The sequence below is a fragment of the Hippocampus comes genome, unplaced genomic scaffold, assembly GCF_001891065.2.
Source record: "Hippocampus comes isolate QL1 unplaced genomic scaffold, H_comes_QL1_v1.1 scaffold282, whole genome shotgun sequence".
NCBI lineage: Eukaryota > Metazoa > Chordata > Actinopteri > Syngnathiformes > Syngnathidae > Hippocampus > Hippocampus comes.
This window is the reverse complement of record NW_017806073.1, coordinates 661,972-683,011: the sequence shown is the minus strand read 5'-3', so window position 1 is coordinate 683,011 and position 21,040 is coordinate 661,972. Positions and strand designations below refer to the sequence as shown.

The window sequence follows — 21,040 nt, the reverse complement described above, 5'->3', positions numbered from 1 at the left end:
TTAGCACGATTTTCAACACTATAACTGTCAAAAAGTATCAAAATATGATGTGTCTCTTTTCTTGACTTACCTCCAGATTTGCTGGTGGAAGGCCCTCCCTCCTCCGGAGGTTTCGACACAAGCATCTGTCTGTGTGGATGTTGCGCCTCTGTCGAATGGACAGCATTTCCTTGACTGCCATCTCCTAAGCTGCTCTCACCGAGCGACTCTGGCCCACTGGTCTCCAGGGTCCTCCCGTTGTGACCTCTACTGGGCCTCCTCTGAGGCTCAGTTCGGGGGTAGTCAAGCAGACAGACAGAATGTCTGGACGCTTCGAGCTCATCATCCTCAGGAATTGGGTTGTACCAAATCTCGCCTTCGTCGTCTGCATCATTCTCTTCTGCTGGGTCGACACTCCTGGGGTGGGGCGACACACTGACCTAGATCCAAACAGAAGCAAACAGGGGGAAAAAAAAAAAGCAAGCTAAAAGCTGTCATAAAAACATTGGCATATATTATCCAAATATGTGTACATTAATAGGAAGGGGAAATTAGTTTTCACCTAACCCCAGACGGTATGACTTGTAATGGTGGAAAACTAAGTCACTGATAATGAGTAGGAAAATTAGCCATTTATTTTCATCGCTCACTTAATATCACCATCGAGCCTAGCTAGGAAACTCAGCTCCAGAATATTAGCACCTGCCACTAGTAAGACTGTTTCATAGTCAGTTTTGTGTTTTGTTTTGTGAACCTGTATTGTATGGACTTCATGCTCAGAAGTATCAAAACACTTATTTGAACATAAAGTTAAATTTTTATGCACCAGTTTATCAATAATATGGCAACTCATTGGTACTGCATGCTCAGTTGTCCATCAAGGCATGAGTCCTCTCATCCATCGTTGACCTGAGATCTCACATATATTCTTCACAACAAATGGACAAATATATCTGTAGATACTTTATTTTTCATTTCATGGCTATAGGTTGCCAAGCGTCCCACTATTTATTTTGAAATTGAGATGTGTTATATCTGGCAATACATTGATTTATAAAAAGAGGCATTTATTTTGAAATTGAGATGTGTTATATCTGGCAACACATTGATTTATAAAAAGATAAGTAGGTATCACAAAACAAAATGAAACATACCAAATAGATTGACCCAGCTTTGTCTTTATGCCTTAATTGCAACACCAAACAAAAAAAGCAAGAACCTCTTGTCTTTTTGTCTTTTGTTGTTGCGAAAAGGTTAGATTTACATCTCCCGTTAGTCTGATTTGACTGGGCTTAAGATCAGAGCAGCTACACTATAGAAGTAAGATCAAGCTCATTATCTTGAAAGCAAATCAGGAATTTCTTGAGTGTCAATCCATCCAGCTAAAAGCTGTTGTCCATTACAGCAAGACTGTGAGATTAACCTTGGGTAGAGGCAGGTGGCCTGGCAGTGATGATGATGCCCCTGAACTTCTCATTTGCTCTGGAGAAGGACTGGGCGGAGGTGGTAGCTGCGTCTGGCCCGGGCTGGCCTCCTCCTCAGCTCCCAGCTTGCCTTGCAGCTCATCCTTATTGCAATGATTCTTTCCGAGGGTGCTCTGTTGCAGCCAGTTGCGCTTCTTGGCAACTGTGATGGTGTGGAGGTGCGGTCGCCACGCTGAAAGCTCATTGGCCCTGGCAGCCTCTTGCGTTTGGACATTCTCAGTGAGAGCTGAATGTGCGATAAAAGGAGGAGGTTAGAGAAAGGAAGGCTTACCATCACACGCCAGGGGACATTCAAACCAGATGAATCAGCGTTAACATCCACCCATCCATTTTCTACATCACTTGTACCCCAACAGGAATGCGGGTGAGCAGGAGCCTATCCCAGCTGACTTTGGGCGAGAGGCGGGGTACACCCTGGACTGGTCGCCAGTCAATCGCAGAGCACATCGAAACAAACAATCATGACAACTCACATTCACATGACGTGCTAACCACTACAGCGCCGTGCTTCCGATTAACCAATTTCATTCATCTCAATCATCTCAATCTCAATCTAAAATTCAATCCTAATCCAGACTGAATTAAAGCTAATTCGGGCCCTGTGACATTGAAGGAAAACTCTGCATCATGAAACCAAAGGAGTGTTCACAGTATTTTAACAAAGACCTGAATGGATAAAAATATACAGCTATGGCTATGATGGGTGGATGTTGGAGTTTTGCATTCCTCCGATAAAAGAAAATTCAACATGTATCTCAACATATTTTAAAGCGGAATGATTCACTTCCAATGTACTCACATCTTTTAAATCAAAACCGATTTTCCGATGTAATTTTTTTTCTTTTTTTGTGACACCGCTAATGAATATACAGTGCACATATACTTGTTATCTCACATCTGCTTTCATTCATTTCTCTAGCTCAAAGAGCCACGTCTTGTTTGGGCTTGCTGGTAATTTGTTCTTGTATTTTTATCTGGCTGTTTTTAGTCATATTGTTTTATCACCACACGATTAATCAGACTGTCACAGACTTTCTGGAAGATCTTCAGCTATTTTCTCCTCAATGCTTACAAGCTCCACTCATTTCAGCTTTGTGAATATGTCACAATTTTTGTGTATTTTAGGATTAACATTCATGAATGTTCTTGAAACAGCCACAAGCAAACCGTCTGGCATGTTTTTGCTTTCTGAAGAGCGGATGTCATCGGAGAGAAATACGTGTGTTCTGGTGAGAGGCTGAGGGAAGTGCCTTGCTATAACTTGGAAGGCAGAAACATTGAAAAGCCTGTTTTCTTCCTTCTTTTTTTCCCACAAGGATAAACAGCATGTGCATCCACCAAATTATTGACTACAAAAAAAAAATCAATTAAATAATAAAATTATTTTAAAGAATTCATACTGAATAAAAAACATCCGGTATGTCCATACCACTTCCTAAATTGTAAATGGGTGAGGATTAACGTCATATAATTATCCCTCTTGCCCCAAGGAAAAAAAAACAAAACAAACAATGACTGGAGGAGTTTCAATTTAGTTTCAGGAACTTTTGGAAAGTCAAAATGCAGAAACAAACTGACATAAAATGAGAGTTTCTTTCAAGACATAACAGAAACGGTGAGATATGGAGACAAACGTGATGTCAGGCAAAACTGGGAGCAAACTGCTCTTTCTCATTTCGCTCTTTTCTGTCTGGATTTTGCTCTCCAACACCGATTGTGTACTGCCATATTCATCTTCTCTTTTCATTGTGAAAGCCATTCGATATCAATTCAACATTCCTGCTGGTGTAAGGAGCAAAGCGGGTACTTTCAAGACTGTGTGGTTGGAAAACATCTGTGACTTGAAGCACAGAAATGCTGAAATGTCTTTTCTCAGCATTACACAACAAATTAGTTCACGACTGTCAGCAAACATCTTTCCACCTCAGTCATTTGAGAAGGGTCATAAACAGTGCTGTGGAATTATTGCCTTTATCGGAGTGACTATTTTAGAATGTCCTCGAATATTAGATCATTGGAAACATCCAAGTATGTATATCATCGAGTGGTACTGAGAAAAGTCAACAGGTTTAATGTGATCTCTTTTCTTGAAAGTGAATTAAGCCTCTCAGGCATGACGCATTTTAGTTGCTTAAAAAAATGTAATGGGGATAATTGTATAAACCACATCAGGAAATATCTCTTCCTTTCAGCGCAATTCAATATGCTGCAGTTTCCAGACCGAAAAGTATTTAAATAACATGAATCATGATAAGGCTGAGTTCGGTACCTTTTCCTGAGTTGAAAGGAAGCTATTTTTAGAGTTTTACATTGTAGAAGTCAACAATGGTTTCTTTTACAGTCCACTCGCAAATTGCATTTAAATTACCTCCGCCAGGGAGATTTGTTTGTTTTCCAAGATTGCATGATGTATGTGTGTGTGTGTGTGTGTGTGTGTGTGTGTGTGTGTGTGTGTGTATATATATATATATATATATATATATATATATATATATAACATTAGATATGAGAACATTGGAGAGGAAAGAAAAAGATGCAGACCGTACTAAATGTGTGGATAGAGTATTTTTTAGGTGCTAATCGAAATGAAGATTGGTCAGCTTTGGTGGAGGTCTGCAAAAAAACAGCTCCAATAAAGCCTCCACTAATGTACAAGCTACTATGCCGCTCGTCCCTTAGGACAACAGGATGCCTCTGTGTGGAGTAGTTGTCAGCATGCCATCTTCTAGAAGGGGTCCTTCATAACTGGAAAGAAAAACGTGTGCTGACACGAACAGCATTCCAGAGGACAGCTCCAGATTTTATAGCCTGAACGCTGTCTTCGCCTCTGCCGCACTCCTTCTTGGGCCTAACACATTTGCAAAGCAACAAGCCGTTAGATGGACTTCATAACTGCTGTTCTGTAACTTTTGTGACTGTTTTCTGTTTGGGTGTTTATGTACGTACGACCAGTCTAGGGTGTAGCGGTGCCCCTCTAGGCTCCTCGCAACCCTAGACAGAATAAACGGCAAAGAAAATGCATGCCTGGATGATAGACTGATGCCTGGATGTTGCGATTTAGAACGTTATTCTCAGACATATGTTGTCCTCTATTCTCAAAGTTGTGTTTACTTAAAAAGAGAGAGTGGTGACCTACCAGACAATGTAGCGCCAACTAGTTCAAATACATTTGCATAACAGAGCTGCACAACCTGCTTCCCTGTGGCACGGCGCTGTGTAGAGGATGCGGTGAGCCTACATAAATCTCACACCCCTTCAAGGTAACAGATGGCCAGAGCACAATAATATAAGGTTTGCATGTCCGTGTGGGAGGAAAAGCGGTGGCGCTGAGAGGAGAAGTGTTACGGTTTGGCGACAGAGCTAAAAACAGAGAAAAGCTTATTTCCTGGATGTACTATTAAAAACCTGTAGTAGCGCAACTAAACCGCCCTCTAATTATATTCTCAATCTAAATCTACTAAGTGACGGATTCGCTTTCTCCTTCGCGAACACTTGATCCACTTTCCCACCAGCCTTCCTTTTAGCTTGTCTCCGTAGAGGCTCTTCTTTTGATAAGCGCAAAACCTACACCAACAACTTTTCTTGTCCATAAAGACGGCACTTTGTTGTGTACAGCGTTTCGGGCTTCCTTTCAAAAGGGGATCTTTTACTGTTTGCCATACATTCCTGTTGATGCACATTCATATGGTAATGAGGATTCTCGGAGTAGCTTTTTCTCTTTTTACATCAGCAAACGCCAGAGATTGTCCGGGGTTACATCACACGTCAACACTAGCATCCCCGCTGAGATGCTTTGGCAGTGTGGCTGAATGCATATACTACTTCCTCTTAAGTGCATTGTCTTGAGACCCAACTATCTTAAGATGTATGACTAAACAAGGCTCTCCGATGACGTATTTATTGAAAAAAATAACAAGAATGCCCTCTGTGATACGACTCACTTAGCTCATTAAAAATACAGATGCCCCACATTTCTCCTTTACCACTTGACAGTATGTCTTTCAAAACTGCCTTTCTACATAATTGTTGTACAAACAAATCAGACCGACATGGTTTTTGTGTGAGAAAGAAAATGTAGCTCACTATGGGTTTGGCATGTTGCTCTACCTAAATATAATAATTCTGACATGAGTGGACAACCACCATAGAGTTTTATATTACAGTGCCATGCTCGTGTCATTGTTATTTCGAAACCCCTGAGCAAGCACACATTGTTCATTCATGGGGCGAAAGTGACGCCACGCAAACAAGTTAAACAGCAGGAATGGCATCCCAAAAATTCTATCCAACGTCTCTTTTAAATGCAAGTTACCATGGAGCTGCCCTGAGTTAATGACTGGGGAGGAAGGCAACATGACAGCCCAACCCCCTTACCCTTAAACACAACACAGCGAGTTAGCGCACTGGCTCCTGTTCTGCTTTGGATTCCTCTGGCCACAGCTGTGGAAATGTTCAGGGAAATCAAGTAGAGGCAGACATTGGGGAAAATACTAAAAAAAAAAAAAAAAAAAAAAAAAAAAAAAAGTTCCCCAAACTGAGGGTTGCATTTGGTATGGCTCTCGGGTCTGTTTTCATTGTGTTGATTATTGACAGAATAAAATCTGTTATTGTTCTTCAGGCAAGTTAATATTATGGAAAGGCATGACCTATTTTAAAGTTTGGGTCTCGTGCAGGAATTTCAAATCTTGTTCTGAACAACTTTCGAAAACCCTGGTTTCAATGAACGATAGACTACTGTATGCTGGGCCAATGGCATAGCCCAACGCAGAGGCCTTCCTCTGAGCAGCCGCAGATATCATACTCTATTTCTAGCAACAGGGCACTGACAGTCAACAGCAGCTCGCACACAAGGCAGCTCAACTATTTGCTCTGGAAGGGAGCAAAAACATGAGCAAAACAATTCGTGATCTTTTACAGTCCTAAAACTGCCTGTCCCAAAAACAATAGTCGCATAGTCAGAGGCTAAATTGGTTCCATTAGAACACATGAATAGTGTGATCATTGTTGAGGATAAATGTGGTGTACTACAACATCAATCCAAGCTCTTAAAGGATGATACAATGAAGGAAACTTGCAAATAAAAACACATTTCTGTCTTTTTGAGCAAATCATCAAAATGCCACGGCTTAACTTTTTTATTTACTGCAAATCCGTCACAAACTGGTGAAACGTGTGCACTTAGAGCTGGTTGATATAATTTTCACGAAATGTTCGATATCATTATGCACTATATATATATATATATATATATATATTTCGAGTTGAGTCTAAATTTGCACTTTGTACTTCATCAAAACACAAAAACGAGCATAATTACATTCACAGCTTTTTAAGATTTCTTTCCTATAAACGAACAGGCATGTGGCTACTTGTCTACTTTTGCTATCTAGCAACGATCTTGATCAACGAGCTGTCTACTACTACGCCTAAATACGTTGTGATTTCACTCCTACATCAGTAATAGTAATCTGCATGGCAGTGAATAATTCATTTTCCAAACCACTTGATCCTCACTCGGGTCGTGGGGGATGCTGGAGCCTATCCCAGCCGTCTTCGGGCAGTAGGCGGGGGACACCCTGGACCGGTTGCCAGCTAATCGCAGGGCACACATAAACGAACAACCATTCGCACTCACACTCACACCTCAGGACAATTTGGAGTGTCCAATCAGCCTGCATGCATGTTTTTGGAATGTGGGAGGAAACCGGAGGACCCGGAGAAAACCCACGCAAGCACAGGGAGAACATGCAAACTCTACACAGGAAGGCCGGAGCTGTAATTGAACCCGGAACCTTCTGCACTGTGAAGTCAACGTGCTAACCACTCGTTACTTCTTACAAATAGCATTCTCATGAAAGAATTATGGGAGTAATTAACAGAGGGAGGATTGGAAAGCTATGATACTTTCTCAGGTAACCTGATGTTTTCGATCGTAAAAGATCGTGCGTGGGTGACTGAGTACAAATTTCACAGAAATCTTGCTGGAACTGCGTTAAAGCAGAGCATATCCACTTTTGAACAGCTAAATAACGGGCGAGTTAATAAGCATCTGGAGAAAATGGTTATGGTTGTTGCGGCAACCCGTATGTCAGCTGGGGGGTGTGGCCTAGAACATTAAAAGCATTTTAATATTCAAGATAACCGATTCAGAAAATTGATGGGTATAGCATATTGAATACATATATTACTCATGTGATTTGTTTTCACAATACAGTCATGAGTTTTGAATTGGACTTTTGAGATCTGCATAACAAATGTTCTCAAAATGACCTTAATGTAGAGCTCATATTTTATTTAATTTTTAATCACTTTCTGTCTGAAATATTATTTTTATGCCTGTTAGATTGATATCTGCATTTGTTCAAAAATATGCAGGCAATTTTGCTTCTGGTTTGGATAATTTTATCCAGCAGCAATACTGGATGCATTTCTCATTTGATGTAAGTCTTTGTTTAAAGTCATTTGGGAATAAAGTGAGAAAAGGTAAGCAGGCATGGTATGTTGTACAATTTGTTTTTTTTGTTTTTTTGATAGAATAACTCAAATAAGTCATAGTATATCGTTGTCGTGATATAAAATAGCCTATACCATGAGAGATTTTTTTTCCCCATATTGCCCAGCACTATGTTCAGTCTGATAAATCATGGATAACTTGTGAAACTAGATATTCCTTTTGGCATGGTTTTGCCATTTGGATAAATTGAAAGCCAATTGCTTTGCTCCCACTTCATTTGAAACATCATCTGAACAAAGAGACACGTCAAAATCCAACGCAGATGGTTTCATGATACAGATGTTTTCACTGGAACCCATTTTGTTCATAACCAGATGTCATTCACACACACAAATCCCGTCACCGACACCAGAAAAACTCGAACAGGAGAATGAGTTAGTTGTTATTGGACTACACTGTGAGTGTTCCCATCTAAAACCCGATGTGCTATTAATTTAGTGTTAAAATGTGCCTACATTAGTTTGAAAAAGAAAACCCGCCACCAGTTAGAGAATCTTAAAAGAAAGCAAAGAGGTCTGAGGTGTCTCGTTCCTTTGCTTTGCATCCAGAAGAGGAGGAGTGCCACCAGGCGGAATGTACTATGAGTGGAGGATGATGACAGTAATCATACAGGAAGGAGGGTGAAAGTTCGCTGATTTAGGAGATCCACAGGAGTTGAGGCCACTCCGTGCGGCCATCCTACCTGAATGCTGTGGTGTCTTGCTTGCAGGTGACTTGACAGATTTTACCACTCGGCTGGCTGTTTGGACCCCTGTTCCCCCAGGGCACATCTGAGGAGAGGGACGCTCCTGGTTTAGGCTCCCACCACGGGCCGAGGATGAACCCTCTATGCGTTGCTTCATCTCAGATGACAACAGGCGACCTTTGTGCATCCACTGTTGCATTTTGTTGACAGTGACACCGTGGCCCTTGTTCACTAAGTGTGGCCCCTGTGCTGGAACCTGAGTTGATTGTTGCTTATTATCATGTCCGAGAGGCGCTGATCCCTCTGTGTTGCTGTCCGAAGAACCAGTCAGGCTGTTGACTGAACAACTGCTTTCAATAAGGTTCCCGCCGGCGGCTACTTGAAAACGCTCGTCACTGCTGGCGGCATTGTAAACCACCTGAGATTTTGAAAGCTCACCCACTCTTAGAACTTCAGCATCCTCACCGTCTCGGTCAGGTTTTAGCTCTGAAACCACTTGATCATCGCACACCATTGGATTGGTTCTAAGAGGATTTGTGCACTGCAACGGTCCAGCTGAATATCCGATGTCTCCGTCACTAGCAGAGCGGACTAAAGTAGGTTTTATCTTAGCCAGAGAGAGATTGTCCATGCTCTTACAGTTTAGTCTGGTTTTGAGGCTTGAATCAATGTGTCCGCCAAGACACAATAGCAAGGAATCTGTGTCAGACACCTGCTGGGGGTTGTGGTCACCTCCAGAGGACCACGAGTCACTGTCCATGTTCCGGGCAGACAAACGCGAGCACAAGCTATCTCTCGAGTGGCTACTACAGGAGGAGGTGGTCTGATGTTCAGTTAAACCAGCACTTACCTGCTGGTCCAAATTGATGTCATTCATAGCATTGATCAGGAGATAATAAGCCTCTTTCAGCTGGTTTCTAAGTCTGTCTGTTTCCTGGGCACTGTGACTATCATCAGCTTGTCCTTCATCCTGACCAATCGGGGGCAGCGTCATCACGTCTCTTCTGTCACTTGCACTTTTTGCTCGAGTTTCATAGAAAGGGAGAATTTCGTTATCATAGTAATCATCATCTTCACTGTTTAAAGGATGTTTGAGTGATACCTTTGTGTCACACATGGATGTCATGTTAATGTCACATATATCTAGCTCAGTTGGGAAGAAGGCCGGGCTCTGCAGAGGGCCCCTGAAGTCCCCTGAGTACACAGGGTCAAAGCTCTCAATTGTTCGAAAGAGGTTTTCTTCTGTTTGAGCAGGGATTGGATTCACAAGCATTGATGTCTCCAAACTTTGGTTGTTGGGATTATGTACATCTACAGCAATGACAGTTCTTGGCACATGCTGGGAATGTCCTTGGATCAGGGGCTCACAATCAGAAGTGGTGCAGTTCCCTGATTGTGCATAAGAATAAATATCACTTGAATTGTCCCCGAAGCCAATAGAATCTCCTACGCTGCATTTCCATGGGACTGAGGTGAGGTGTTTCCTCTGGGCATGCGTTTCCCCAAAGGACACCCCTCCTGAAATCGTGATCGTGTCATCACACGCGGGCTCCCAGTGGCTCGTATTAGCTTCGGTAATCGCGTGTCCCGCAAACGGCACCTCTCTTTGAAGTGGGGCCCCCGGGAGCTGCCCATTAACCCGAACCCTGCCCCCGCTGCTGAGCAACGGCGGACGTGAGCCGGCTAACTCCACTGACGGACTCAGCCGGAGCAACTCAACCCCCGTGGTTTGCACCACCGGCACGTCAAAACAATTCTCGTACGTGCTCATTCTCTCTGCCGTGTAATCCAGCCCTGATAGCGTGACTACCGGGTGAGCCTCGACGGCGTCACGCTGCATTTGCAAAACTTTTTCTTTACCTTCTCGGCCCACATTCGCAGCAGCGGTAGAGCCGAATCCAGCGCTGAGCGTCTCTCCTTTCTTGGACTTTTTCCCACGGAGTTTCGCAAGTAAAGTCCTCCGCAGAGGATCAGCCATTCCTTTCCGATGCCCCTGATAAGTGAAATTCCTCCCGATTCCTTTCAATACGCTGGTTCCAGAGGGAAAGAGTCGAATGGGTTCTCTTCTCTCGCCGCAGAGGTCTCAGCTCGCCGCTGGAGCCTCGTCTCCATTCTCTGCTGTCACCTCCGCACTGGCTCCACGCTCTGTGCAGCCTGCCGAAACTCGCCCACCTCTCTCTCTCTCTCTCTCTCTCTCGCTCTCTCTCTCTCCCTCTCTCTCTCTCTCTTCACATCAACATTAGCACAAGTGTCAGCTTCTAAAATGTTTTTAAGGTCAGGAAAAAAGTCGATGCACAGTCCCTGGGCCCAAACTCATTTGAGATGGACTGACACACATGATATGTGCGTGTATATATTTTTATGTTCTGTTGAATATATATAATTACAACAAAATATTATATATATATACTGTATATATAATATTTTGTTGAATTTCTCCTTTCTATATAACAATGACATTCTGGCAATTTGAAACGTCTTTTTTCATTGCATGTGTTGGGAGTTTTAATTCCATCTCCAATACCACAAGCTACACACAAACTTTCAAAATTCACCACATATCTGTCCCTGAAATGTAAACTAGAGGCAGTTGTTGACATAGGCTGATGAGTGAGGAAAATACGTGATTAAAGAGCAGAAAAATCAACTCTCATGTTAGAAAAATGTGCTGAACCTTCAGCAAGAAGGAAAAATTGGACAAAAGTGGTGATCATTTTTTGGCTCTCAATCACACGATCTTGAATGACTGTGGGGTTTTTTTTTAGGTTTATAATCAATATTGCACAAAAGAAGGCTCTCTCATTTTTTTGCCTCCACGCCAACACCACGCATGGACTGCCACAAGATCGATTGCTGCCGATTATTGAACTGACACTTTTATCTCAAGTGCATCTTGAGTAATCCCCTCTTCTTTGACCTTGCAGCTAACCCTGTCCAAGCTGGCAGCACAACCTCGGGCTTTAAGAGAACTGAGGCAGCAAAGAAAAGGAATGAAACATTCTTCATTTGAACCTTAAGCCATTTGTTTGCTGTTGCCTTTACCTGGAATGTGCAAAAGGACAAGCTGTTGAAAAGCTGCGAGCGTGTGAGTGCATATGTGCTTAGGGGACATGTTGTTAAAACACTAACACACAAATGCACACACACACACACACACACACATACAAATTCAGAGGGTTTTATAGTAGTCCTTTGCTTCAATTTTCTTTATTGCCAAATAGTTAGCCATCAACAGGGCCCCTGTGTCTCCCCGCCACCAACACACACACAAAACAGCCATCACCACCGCCACCCTCATGATAAGCATCTGTTATTACACTGCAGGAGCCATGGAGACCTGACGCCTCAGTCTGCCTCCCCAACTGACTGACTGACTAGACCCTGTCTGGGCAGTTATTTTCAGGTCAAAACCTGCTGACTGCAAAGTGTGTTGTGTGGAAAAAAGAGCCAGAGGGGGGCAAGAGGAGGAGGAGGAGGAGTGGGGAAAGAGACCACATGTTTGAGGAACAGGACAAACCTTTGGACTCCACTGTAGGACACACTCACGACAGGGTGTGGAAAGTCTTTTCTGAATAATAATGGTTATTAGTGGTTTTATGCAGAAACAGTTTATTTTCTGGAACATGATATGCCACAGAGGAGAAATAATAACAATAATAATGAAAAACATACAGCATTCGTGAGAAGGTAACATCAAGAACACACATTATTCACTTACATAAATCTGCTCTACACACCAACTACACAGTGCTTGGAAAAAAAAAAAAGAAATAGAGGAAGTCTTTTCTGTGTCCCCTACCACCACCGCAACCATCATCCCTGATTACCAGTCACTTTCGCCCATTGTGAAACCAGTGGCAGAACATCTGCTTAGTTGCCCCCCTTTCCAAGGCCTGGTCAGAGAGAAAGAAAACCGCATGTGAGAGCATGAGAGCAGAAGGGAATGGAGAGTGGACTGACTATATTTGCGTGTGTGTATGTGTGTGTGTGTGTGTGTGTGTGTGTGTGTGTGTGTGTGTGTGTGTGTGCGCGCGTGTGTGCGTGTGTGTGCACCTGACTGCGTGTTGGAGCTTCGCAGCTGTTGGGTCTCCCCTCCTGATGGCTGCCCATTGTTCCCACTCTCTATGTCTCTGGCTCTGCCTCTCTGTCCACGGCTGCTTTATGGGCTTTCCTTTTTTCGAGTGTGCACTGCAACTAAATTTATGTGCTGGACACGAGACTTTCTCAGGGTATAAATTAGGCTGCATGATGGCTGTCAGAGAAGCCTTGCCCAGGGGACTGCAGCTTTATGTCACGGAGAATGACATTATTAGTTGTTCATTAGTCATTCACATTTTACAATGAAATAAAATCATAAAAGGCTCACTGCAAATCAATCATGGCATTTATTTAAATTGTGGTTGTGTTGGTTTGAAGAAAACATTTTATAATATTTCAGTGTGCAGTGATATGTATATATGACGTGCTAACCAGTCGTCGACTGGTTAGCACGTCGGCCTCACAGTGCAGAGGTGCCGGGTTCGATTCTGGCTGCAGCCTACCTGTGTGAAGTTTGCATGTTCTTCCTGTGCGTGTGTGGGTTTTCTCCGGGTCCTCTGGTTTCCTCCCACATTCCAAAAACATGCATGGTAGGTTAATGGAACACTCTAAACTGTCCGTCCTCTAACATCTCATTAAAAAAAAAAAAAAAAAGTTTCTGTCAAAGAACTGACAGCGATAAAAGTATTTGAACATGTTAAATGAGTCGTTCATGCTAAAAGCTTCCAAATGTGCTATCTGAGTGAGATTCAGATAAAACTGATTTTACATTGCAGTTAATACTAACACTTAGTAGAACAATGACCTCTACCAAGGTTGAACAGGGGACAGAGGATATCTATATATTTTTTTTAATTTTAACTATTAAACCCCCCCCCCAAAAAAAAAACACTGGTGTGTCTTAGTTATGTTTGTTGTCCGATCAGTGTGAAGCAATCGATAGATTCTGCCATTGTGCATGCACTGAAAAGAGCAAGGTAGTTAGTGGCAATGCTTTATTTGAAAAGAAAGAAATCCAGTTCTTCCCGGCGGATGTCAAAGCGTTCCCAGGCCAGCTGGGAGACATAATCTCTCCAGCGTGTCCTGGGTCATGCCTGGAGCTTCCTGCCGGTGCCACATGCCCGGAACGCCTCACCAGGGAGGCATCCAGGAGGCATCCTAATCAGATGCCCGAGCCACTTCATCTGGCTCCTCTTGACGTAGAGGATAAGTGGCTCGACTCTGAGCCCCTCCCTGATGACCGTGCTTCTCATCGTATCTCTAAGGGAGAGGCCGGACACCCTGCAAAGGAAACTCATTTCGGCCGCTTGTGTCTGGGATCTCGTTCTTTCAGTCACGACGCATAGCTCGTAACCATAGGTGAGGGTAGCAACATAGATCGAGAGCTTCGCCTTTTGGCTCAACTCCTTCTTCACCACAACAGATCGATACAAAGTCCGCAACACTGCAGACGCTGCACCGATCCGCCTGTCGATCTCCCACTCCATCCTGCCCTCGTGAGCTCATGAACAAGCCCCCGAGATACTTGAACTCCTACACTTGGGGTAAGTAAGATCTCATCCCCGGCCCGGAGAAAGCACTCCACCCTTCTCTGACTGAGGACCATTGTTTCATGTCCGGAGGTGCTGATTTTCATCCCAACCACTTCACACGCGGCTGCGAACTGCTCCAGTGAGAATTGGAGATCCCGGGTTGAAGAAGCCAACAGCACCATATCATCTGCGAAAAGCAGAGATGCAATACTAAGACGACCAAACTGGACCACCTTTACGCCTGGGCTGCGCCAAAAAATTCTGCATATGCGTATGATTTCAATAGTTGTGATTTCTGGCAAAAGACTGCCGGGCTCCTGAATTATGAAAAAAACATGAAGTGGTTTTGTGTTGGAATGAATGGAGTTGTCTCTGTGTTTGTCTAACTCTGAAACCGCAGCATTGTTAGAAGGATACGTGGAAAAATGCTCAACTTCGGGGAAACCACGATGGAAATATTCTGCTGCCGTCTGTCATCCGTGCGACACTATTACAGTAAATTATAATATTACGCTTACGTCTGAGCATTTCATTTTTATATCCAATGTGAAGCCAGTGCTGTGGTTTCCACCAGCAGAATGCTCTGAATCCCCCACCTCATTTAAAACACACACACACACGCACACACACACGCACACACACACACACACATCCACACACACACACGCACACGCAGACACACACACACACACACACACGCATCCACACACACACACACATAAGAAATACTGTATATGACATACACCACTTTATTTCTATCAATGTGTGTTTATATTTTTTCAAAAGATTACTTGAACAGAATTTCTAAGAAATGACAATACCCCATTATGGATGGCCTATTTTCAGAACAGACAGGTGGGCAACTCATGTGTGTAGTCCTGCTCTAAATTATGGGGGGGCAGAATACAGAATAAACACGATTCACGATTTTCAGAATTTGAGTGTATCAAATCAAATCCAAATCAACTGTTGGTGAATGAAATCAAGCGTCCAAGAGTCCAAATTATGATAGAACACTTTCACACATTCACCGATTTCGAACTCTGCAGGCGTATCGAATGCTGTGGGTGGAAATAAGAGATGAATGCAATATCTGGTATGCAGGTTGTTTGGTGTACCCCAAACTGTGTCATATTTGGGAAAACAAATACCAATCAATGTCTCTATTGAGAGCTTTAATACGATTTTCAAAACAAATATCTAACATATTTTCAGCTGCAAGTGGGATGAGGACTTCAACTATAATGACTATGACTTCTATGGTTATTTCAGTCTGAACATGGTTGATAAAATCAGTCTGTGGGTACGCACTACAGACAAGAGCTGGAAGTTCCTGGAAGCTGGAATCTTATCAGAAGCAATTTCATGTCGACCTATGATGACAGATAGGCTGGAAGCATTCACGTGATTGCCTAACTGTTTCGAAGTTGATGGTTTTTTTTCTTGCTTGCAGAAGAATTGCTCCAGTGGCCACAGATAATTCAAAAAATAAATTTGTGTGCGCACACCTACATATGGTAAAAATGCTCAGTCTATCAAATGCCATACAATGAAATTTGGGAAATTACATGTCTTTTTGTTGACAGAGACAGAATATACAAAACGTTTTTCTACGTGAAGCGAGCAAGTGCATTGATAAGGGTGGGCAGATCATCCATCCATCCATTCATCCATCAGTCTTCGCGGGTGTCCTGGAGCTGTCCCATCTGTCAATGGGCGGTAGGGAGGGTACACCCTCAACTGGTTACCATGCCAGTCGCAGGGCACACAAAGGCAAACAACTATTCACACTAACAATCACACCTCAAGACAATTTAGAACACGGGTGTCAAAGTCAAGGCCCGGGGGCCAGATCTAGTCCGCCACATCATTTTACGTGGCCCGCGAAAGCAAATCAAGCATGTCAAGTTCCATGATGCTTGCTAAAGTCTGAACCAAAATTTCAAATTGTCACATGTAATCCACAGTAACAGTCATTATTCTTGACTTCTGATTTTAAAACTAGTTATCCATCCATTTGTTGTGTGCTGTGTATGTAATATGTAGAGGTGATTCAACATTTATATGGTTTCCCAAAATTCATAACGGCCCTCCAAGGGAAACCGTAACTACAATGTGGCCCGCGACAAAAATGAGTTTGACACCCCTGATTTAGAAGGTTCACCCAACCTACGATCCATGTTTCTGGAATGTTGGGGGAAACCGCAGTACTCGGAGAAAACTATGCAAACATGCAAACTTGTCTGACTTCCGACAGCACAAGGCAGTGGATTTTGGAGTGGTATAATGGTGCCATCTGGTGAAAAAAGTAGCGCAACACATTTCTTTCTGGCAGTAGAATCGACAAATGCAAAAATCCTTCGTTTTACGCGGTTAATTGCTCCCGGACCCACCCCCTCATGAAAAGTGAAAAACCGTGTAGTAGGATTTGCGACCCCCACCCGCACCCTCTAGGAATTGTCGTGTTTGTATGTGGATGGAATGTTTGCATCCAGTTATACGTGAAAAGGGATTTCACGGCTGTTCCACAGCATGTTAGCACCCTCTGTTGGTGAAAATCTGAGACTACAGTCAGTTGACAGACTCATTGTCTGATGTTTTTGCAGGCAACATCACAGGTATCAGCATGTTTAAAATATGTGAAGTTTTTTTTTTACTTTACATATTTGAGAGAAAGATTGCAACAGTACACGTATTTACTCAAATCTTTAATTATAAAACCTTACACAGTCATGAACATTGATGAACATTGCCTTCTGAGAGAGGTGAAGAGGCTTGTGTTGGTGGCGTAGGAGGCGGCTCTCACTTGACTCGTAGGCTGGAGAATGAGGTTTTTAAATCGGAGAAAATCACGGTGATGGGCAGCCCTATGACGTTCACCTTGTCTTCTTATTACCGGGAGTTAAAATAGGTTTAAGGTTTCTTTTTTTATCAGACAACGGGCTTTTTTTAGTGAAGAAAAAAACTGACTGAGCTGAAAGTTTCAGCTGTCATTTTAGCCTGTGGACTACCCTCTCCCTACCTCCCGTCGCCGCGCGAAAGCAATGTGTCTCTATTAATGGTGCCATCTCCGACAAGCTGCAGCTTTTTGTTCAGCATGCAGGGAAACCTGCTCTCTCGCCACATCAACATGAAACAACGTGTCTTTCCGCAATATGGGTGCCGATATGGCTGTAATTCTTTTTTAATATTGAAAAAAAAAAAACACACACGAAACACTGAAGCCACAAAACTGAAGCCCGAAGTGGTGAGGGATCATTGTACAACACTGAATTCAGTAAAACTTGTGATAAAAACAGACCGCTACACAATCGTTTGTTTAGCTAATGATATGTAACTGAAAATGAAATACAAATAAAAATAATTTGATTTTATTTCTATTCACTAGGACTACAAATTCTTGCTACAATTTCCACAACCATAGCAAAACCCCCAAATTATTTACCTTCTCTGGTAACAATTTTATTGAAACGACACGTTTGGTGCATCAAGGAAAGGTGACGCAAAATCTGCTATTTGGAGTACTATGAATTGGCTCAAGACAGCCTGTCACTGTGAATGTAAATAGAAGAGTAGTATTAAAAATGGTGAGCGGGCTGCATTTGTGCACCAAGACAATAAAGCTAACATGAAAACAAACACCTTGATAAATTACATCACTCAACAGACACTTTAGTCCAGTTGCACTCAAACTCTTTGCAGTCCAATTGCGATTCAGGACATCGATCTAAATGCCCCATGTGCTCTTTACTGATGAAACATAAAAAGTTAATAAAAATAATGATCATAATGAAACCGATTTCTTTTGGGGGCAACTTTGGATTTCATTCAATCTTTTGTCGGAGGATTCTTTTTTCCTCTTCAACAAAACTCTTGTCAGACGTAGCCTGTCCCATGTCTCTCTTCCGCTTCTCCTTTTGCTGGAAGCTCTCCACCTTACGTTTCTTGGCTGACGAAGGTGACGTCTTGGACTCCTCATCTAATCAGCAAACAAGAGGGTTGCAGTGGAACAGTCACAATTTAAAATGATTAAGGTCAACAATATTCAACAAAAACAGAGCCAACACAAGCGATCAAGTCTCTCAAGTTAAAGAGCTGTTGGGTGAATTTTGATATTTTCATGATTGCTGCCATAAGGATTTTGCTGGCAGTTTGCCAATCCTTTGTAACAAAGTTGCTTCTTCTACAGTCCCTTCATAGCCACTTCATTAGCAGCCTACGACCACCAAATTTCTTGCCATGTAATACAATCGCAGTATAATAATTGCTGCCTTTCTTAAGACACTAACACTTAACTTTGGCAGACACCGTCAGTGACGTACTCATGTAAGAGTGTACAGATTTGCACTTATAATTAGACAATGTCAGTGTTGCAAAAAAAATTCAGACAGTGTCACAAGCATTTTAATATCTTTTAAGAGGTACAATTTCATACTTTAGATCTCATTAGCTGCTGTACCTAATGTTCTGGCTAATGAGGGGCAGACCAACAATTATATGCTGGCAAAGTTGTTTTTCTTATATATTCCACACGGCCAACCCCCGCCAATGGATGACCCCAAAGCCCTGTCTAATAGGAGAGTCGGAAATGCTCTTGTGGATTGTATTGTTGAAGTGATACATCTCAAATAAAAGACTAAGATCTTTGTATGTTGCGGAGGAGCTAAGTTTAGTCTTTGTTTGTCGTAATATACAAGCACATTAACGTTACCTTTAAGTTGTCAAAGATTGATGGGTGGCACTCATGTGATATTCTCTCCCTATCAAGTCGTGGTACAGACACTGTGAGCTCAAAGTAGGGAGAGTAGCAGCACCCACATCTAATATGAATGAAGTGGTTTCACAGAGAGATTTTCTAGACCAGCAAAGACTAAAATTGCAATAAAACTTCTCACCATAACGGCAAATACAGCTAATTATGTTTAGACGTAAAAATGATTTGCTCCATTTTCCTCTCCCCGTCATCAGGTTCAATTTGTGTAGATATCATGGTAATGGGCCACAATTAACTGCTTTAAAGCTTGGGAAAAAAGTTGCACCTTACACTACAAACATCACAGTATGTTACCATATTGGTACATGTAATTTGTATTTTCATACATGTATAATAACAAAGTGTACTGACCTGAGTCAACATGTTGCTCTTCTGGTGGAAGGAACTGGGCTTTTCCTGTGTGAGCCTTTGGTGCATCTTCACCATTGTCCTCATACACATTGGACCATTTTATGGCCATGTCCATACCCGGAGGAGGTCCCTTCTTCTTCTCAGGCTCCGCTGCATAACTTTGGGGTGGGGGCACAGCATTTGTCATCCATGGCTTAAATTCCTTTGGTGCCTAAAAACAGCAGAGGGAAGCAGAATGAACAATGGAGAAACATACTGAGCAGACTGCTAAAGCATTCTTTTAAATACAAATCATCTACGAAAGAAGTACATTTGGTAGGTGGGCCTTTACAGTGGGTTCTTGGCCGACTTAACCCACCTCTCTTTATCACTACTGTCACAGTGCAATTATAGAAACCAACCATTAATACTATCCAAAAATGCAGTATAAAAGTGTGCAGCTGAATCACATACATTATTTGGACCAGTTTAGAAACAGTTTTATCTAATAAAGCCACAAAGCATGAAATCATCATACTCATCCGAGGTGCTAGTTGTTTGTGCAGATCACTACAGATGTTCTCACTAATCAAAGTTGACTGGAACCAATTTTGCTCAGACGAACCAACCAGAGGACTGGGAATTGCCGATCGAGAGCCACCTCATTGTCCTTTAAAATCTTATTGGCTCAATGAGCAGTCCCAATGCTCAATTCTTGTATCTTGTTGCTCATATTGTATCTGTCGTCTGTGTATGCCTGGACCTCGGGTCATTAGATGTAGCTGATTAATTTATGAATAGATCGTATGACAATTTAAATCTCCCAGCTCAGGTTACCTCTTCGGGAGCTTTCACCGTCAATTTATCCCAGTCGATCTCCTTATTCAGAGGATTGTAAAGAAACGTTGGTTTGGACACCGAGTTAAAGAGCTCGTCTGGTTTAGGCAAACGATTTTCACTGGCTTCTCGTTTGCTTTCTTGGTCGGAAGAGTTCGGTTCACTTCTCGTTGCTTCGGTCTCTGGTTTGTGTCTCGGATCTCTCCGGCGGCGCTCAGCCTCTTCGTCCGAGTCGCTACTGTCGCTCAAATCGTCGTAACTCGCAAAGAAGCCCAGAGAGCCTGTCTTCTTGTCTTCAGTCATTATGTCGGGCTCGGTATTTTCTTGCGCACATGGATCGTTGAAGATAAATTGCACACAATGTTGATTACTGGAATACAAAACCGCATTCAATCCTTTGCGTTTTCTTAACCTTACTCCATTTTGAATCAACCTCCAATACAGTCGCAAAGTGGTTTGTTCGTATATGTCGTAAACATTGTCGTAAACACTCGCCGCCGTTTGAACTGGGAGTCCGGCAAAGGACCCGTTTCTCCACATAAGTTTATTGCTTCCGTATGAACACGTTTTAAAAAATCTGAGCTCTCTGATTTGTATGCTATTTTCATGCGTTTTTTTAAACGTCACTTATGTTGCTACAACATAGAAAAAATACCACACACACAATCTGCCTTCTGCCCAAATTCAGCTGGGACAGGCTCCAGCAACTCCCCGTGACCCTGTTCAGGATAAGCGGTGTTGAAAATGTTCATGGATAACAATAGTAATAATCATCATCATCATCATCATAATTATGGGCAGAATGGTGGTAAACTGATTAGCCCATACACTTCACAGTGCAGAGGTCACGGGTTCGATTCTCCGGCC

At 42.6% G+C, this 21,040-nt stretch overlaps 2 protein-coding genes across 3 annotated transcripts in view; both read right to left on the bottom strand.

Annotated features, from left to right (window-relative positions):
- The window catches only part of syde2 (synapse defective 1, Rho GTPase, homolog 2 (C. elegans)), a 47,376-nt gene extending 36,531 nt beyond the window's left edge, over positions 1–10,845 (bottom strand). Inside the window, exons 1-3 of one of the 2 annotated variants that reach the window (XM_019894385.1) lie at positions 8,660–10,845; positions 1,403–1,689; positions 71–419 (exon numbers count right to left, since the gene is read on the bottom strand). In XM_019894385.1, the coding sequence (XP_019749944.1) occupies positions 71–419; positions 1,403–1,689; positions 8,660–10,640 (2,617 nt within the window). In that variant the 5' untranslated portion in view covers positions 10,641–10,845. The remainder of the gene's footprint in view (positions 1–70; positions 420–1,402; positions 1,690–8,659) is intronic. The other variant, XM_019894386.1, reaches the window with a different exon arrangement.
- Positions 10,846–17,161: 6,316 nt separating this feature from the next.
- cunh1orf52 (chromosome unknown C1orf52 homolog) lies at positions 17,162–20,638 on the bottom strand. The gene is made up of 3 exons (XM_019894395.1): positions 20,174–20,638; positions 19,358–19,568; positions 17,162–18,211 (listed from the first exon to the last, which is right to left on the bottom strand). The coding sequence occupies exons 1-3, from the start codon at positions 20,474–20,476 to the stop codon at positions 18,057–18,059; spliced, it is 669 nt and encodes a 222-aa protein (XP_019749954.1). The 5' UTR covers positions 20,477–20,638; the 3' UTR covers positions 17,162–18,056.
- Between the last annotated feature and the right edge of the window lie 402 nt (positions 20,639–21,040).

Coding starts and splice junctions, on each gene's coding strand:
- cunh1orf52 (XM_019894395.1), bottom strand. CDS start 20,476: ATGACTGAAGACAAGAAGACAGGCTCTCTGGGCTTCTTTGCGAGTTAC. Junction 19,569..20,173: donor CGGTGAAAGCTCCCGAAGAG/GTAACCTGAGCT, acceptor TGCTGTTTTTAG/GCACCAAAGGAATTTAAGCC. Junction 18,212..19,357: donor AGAGCAACATGTTGACTCAG/GTCAGTACACTT, acceptor TTTGCTGATTAG/ATGAGGAGTCCAAGACGTCA.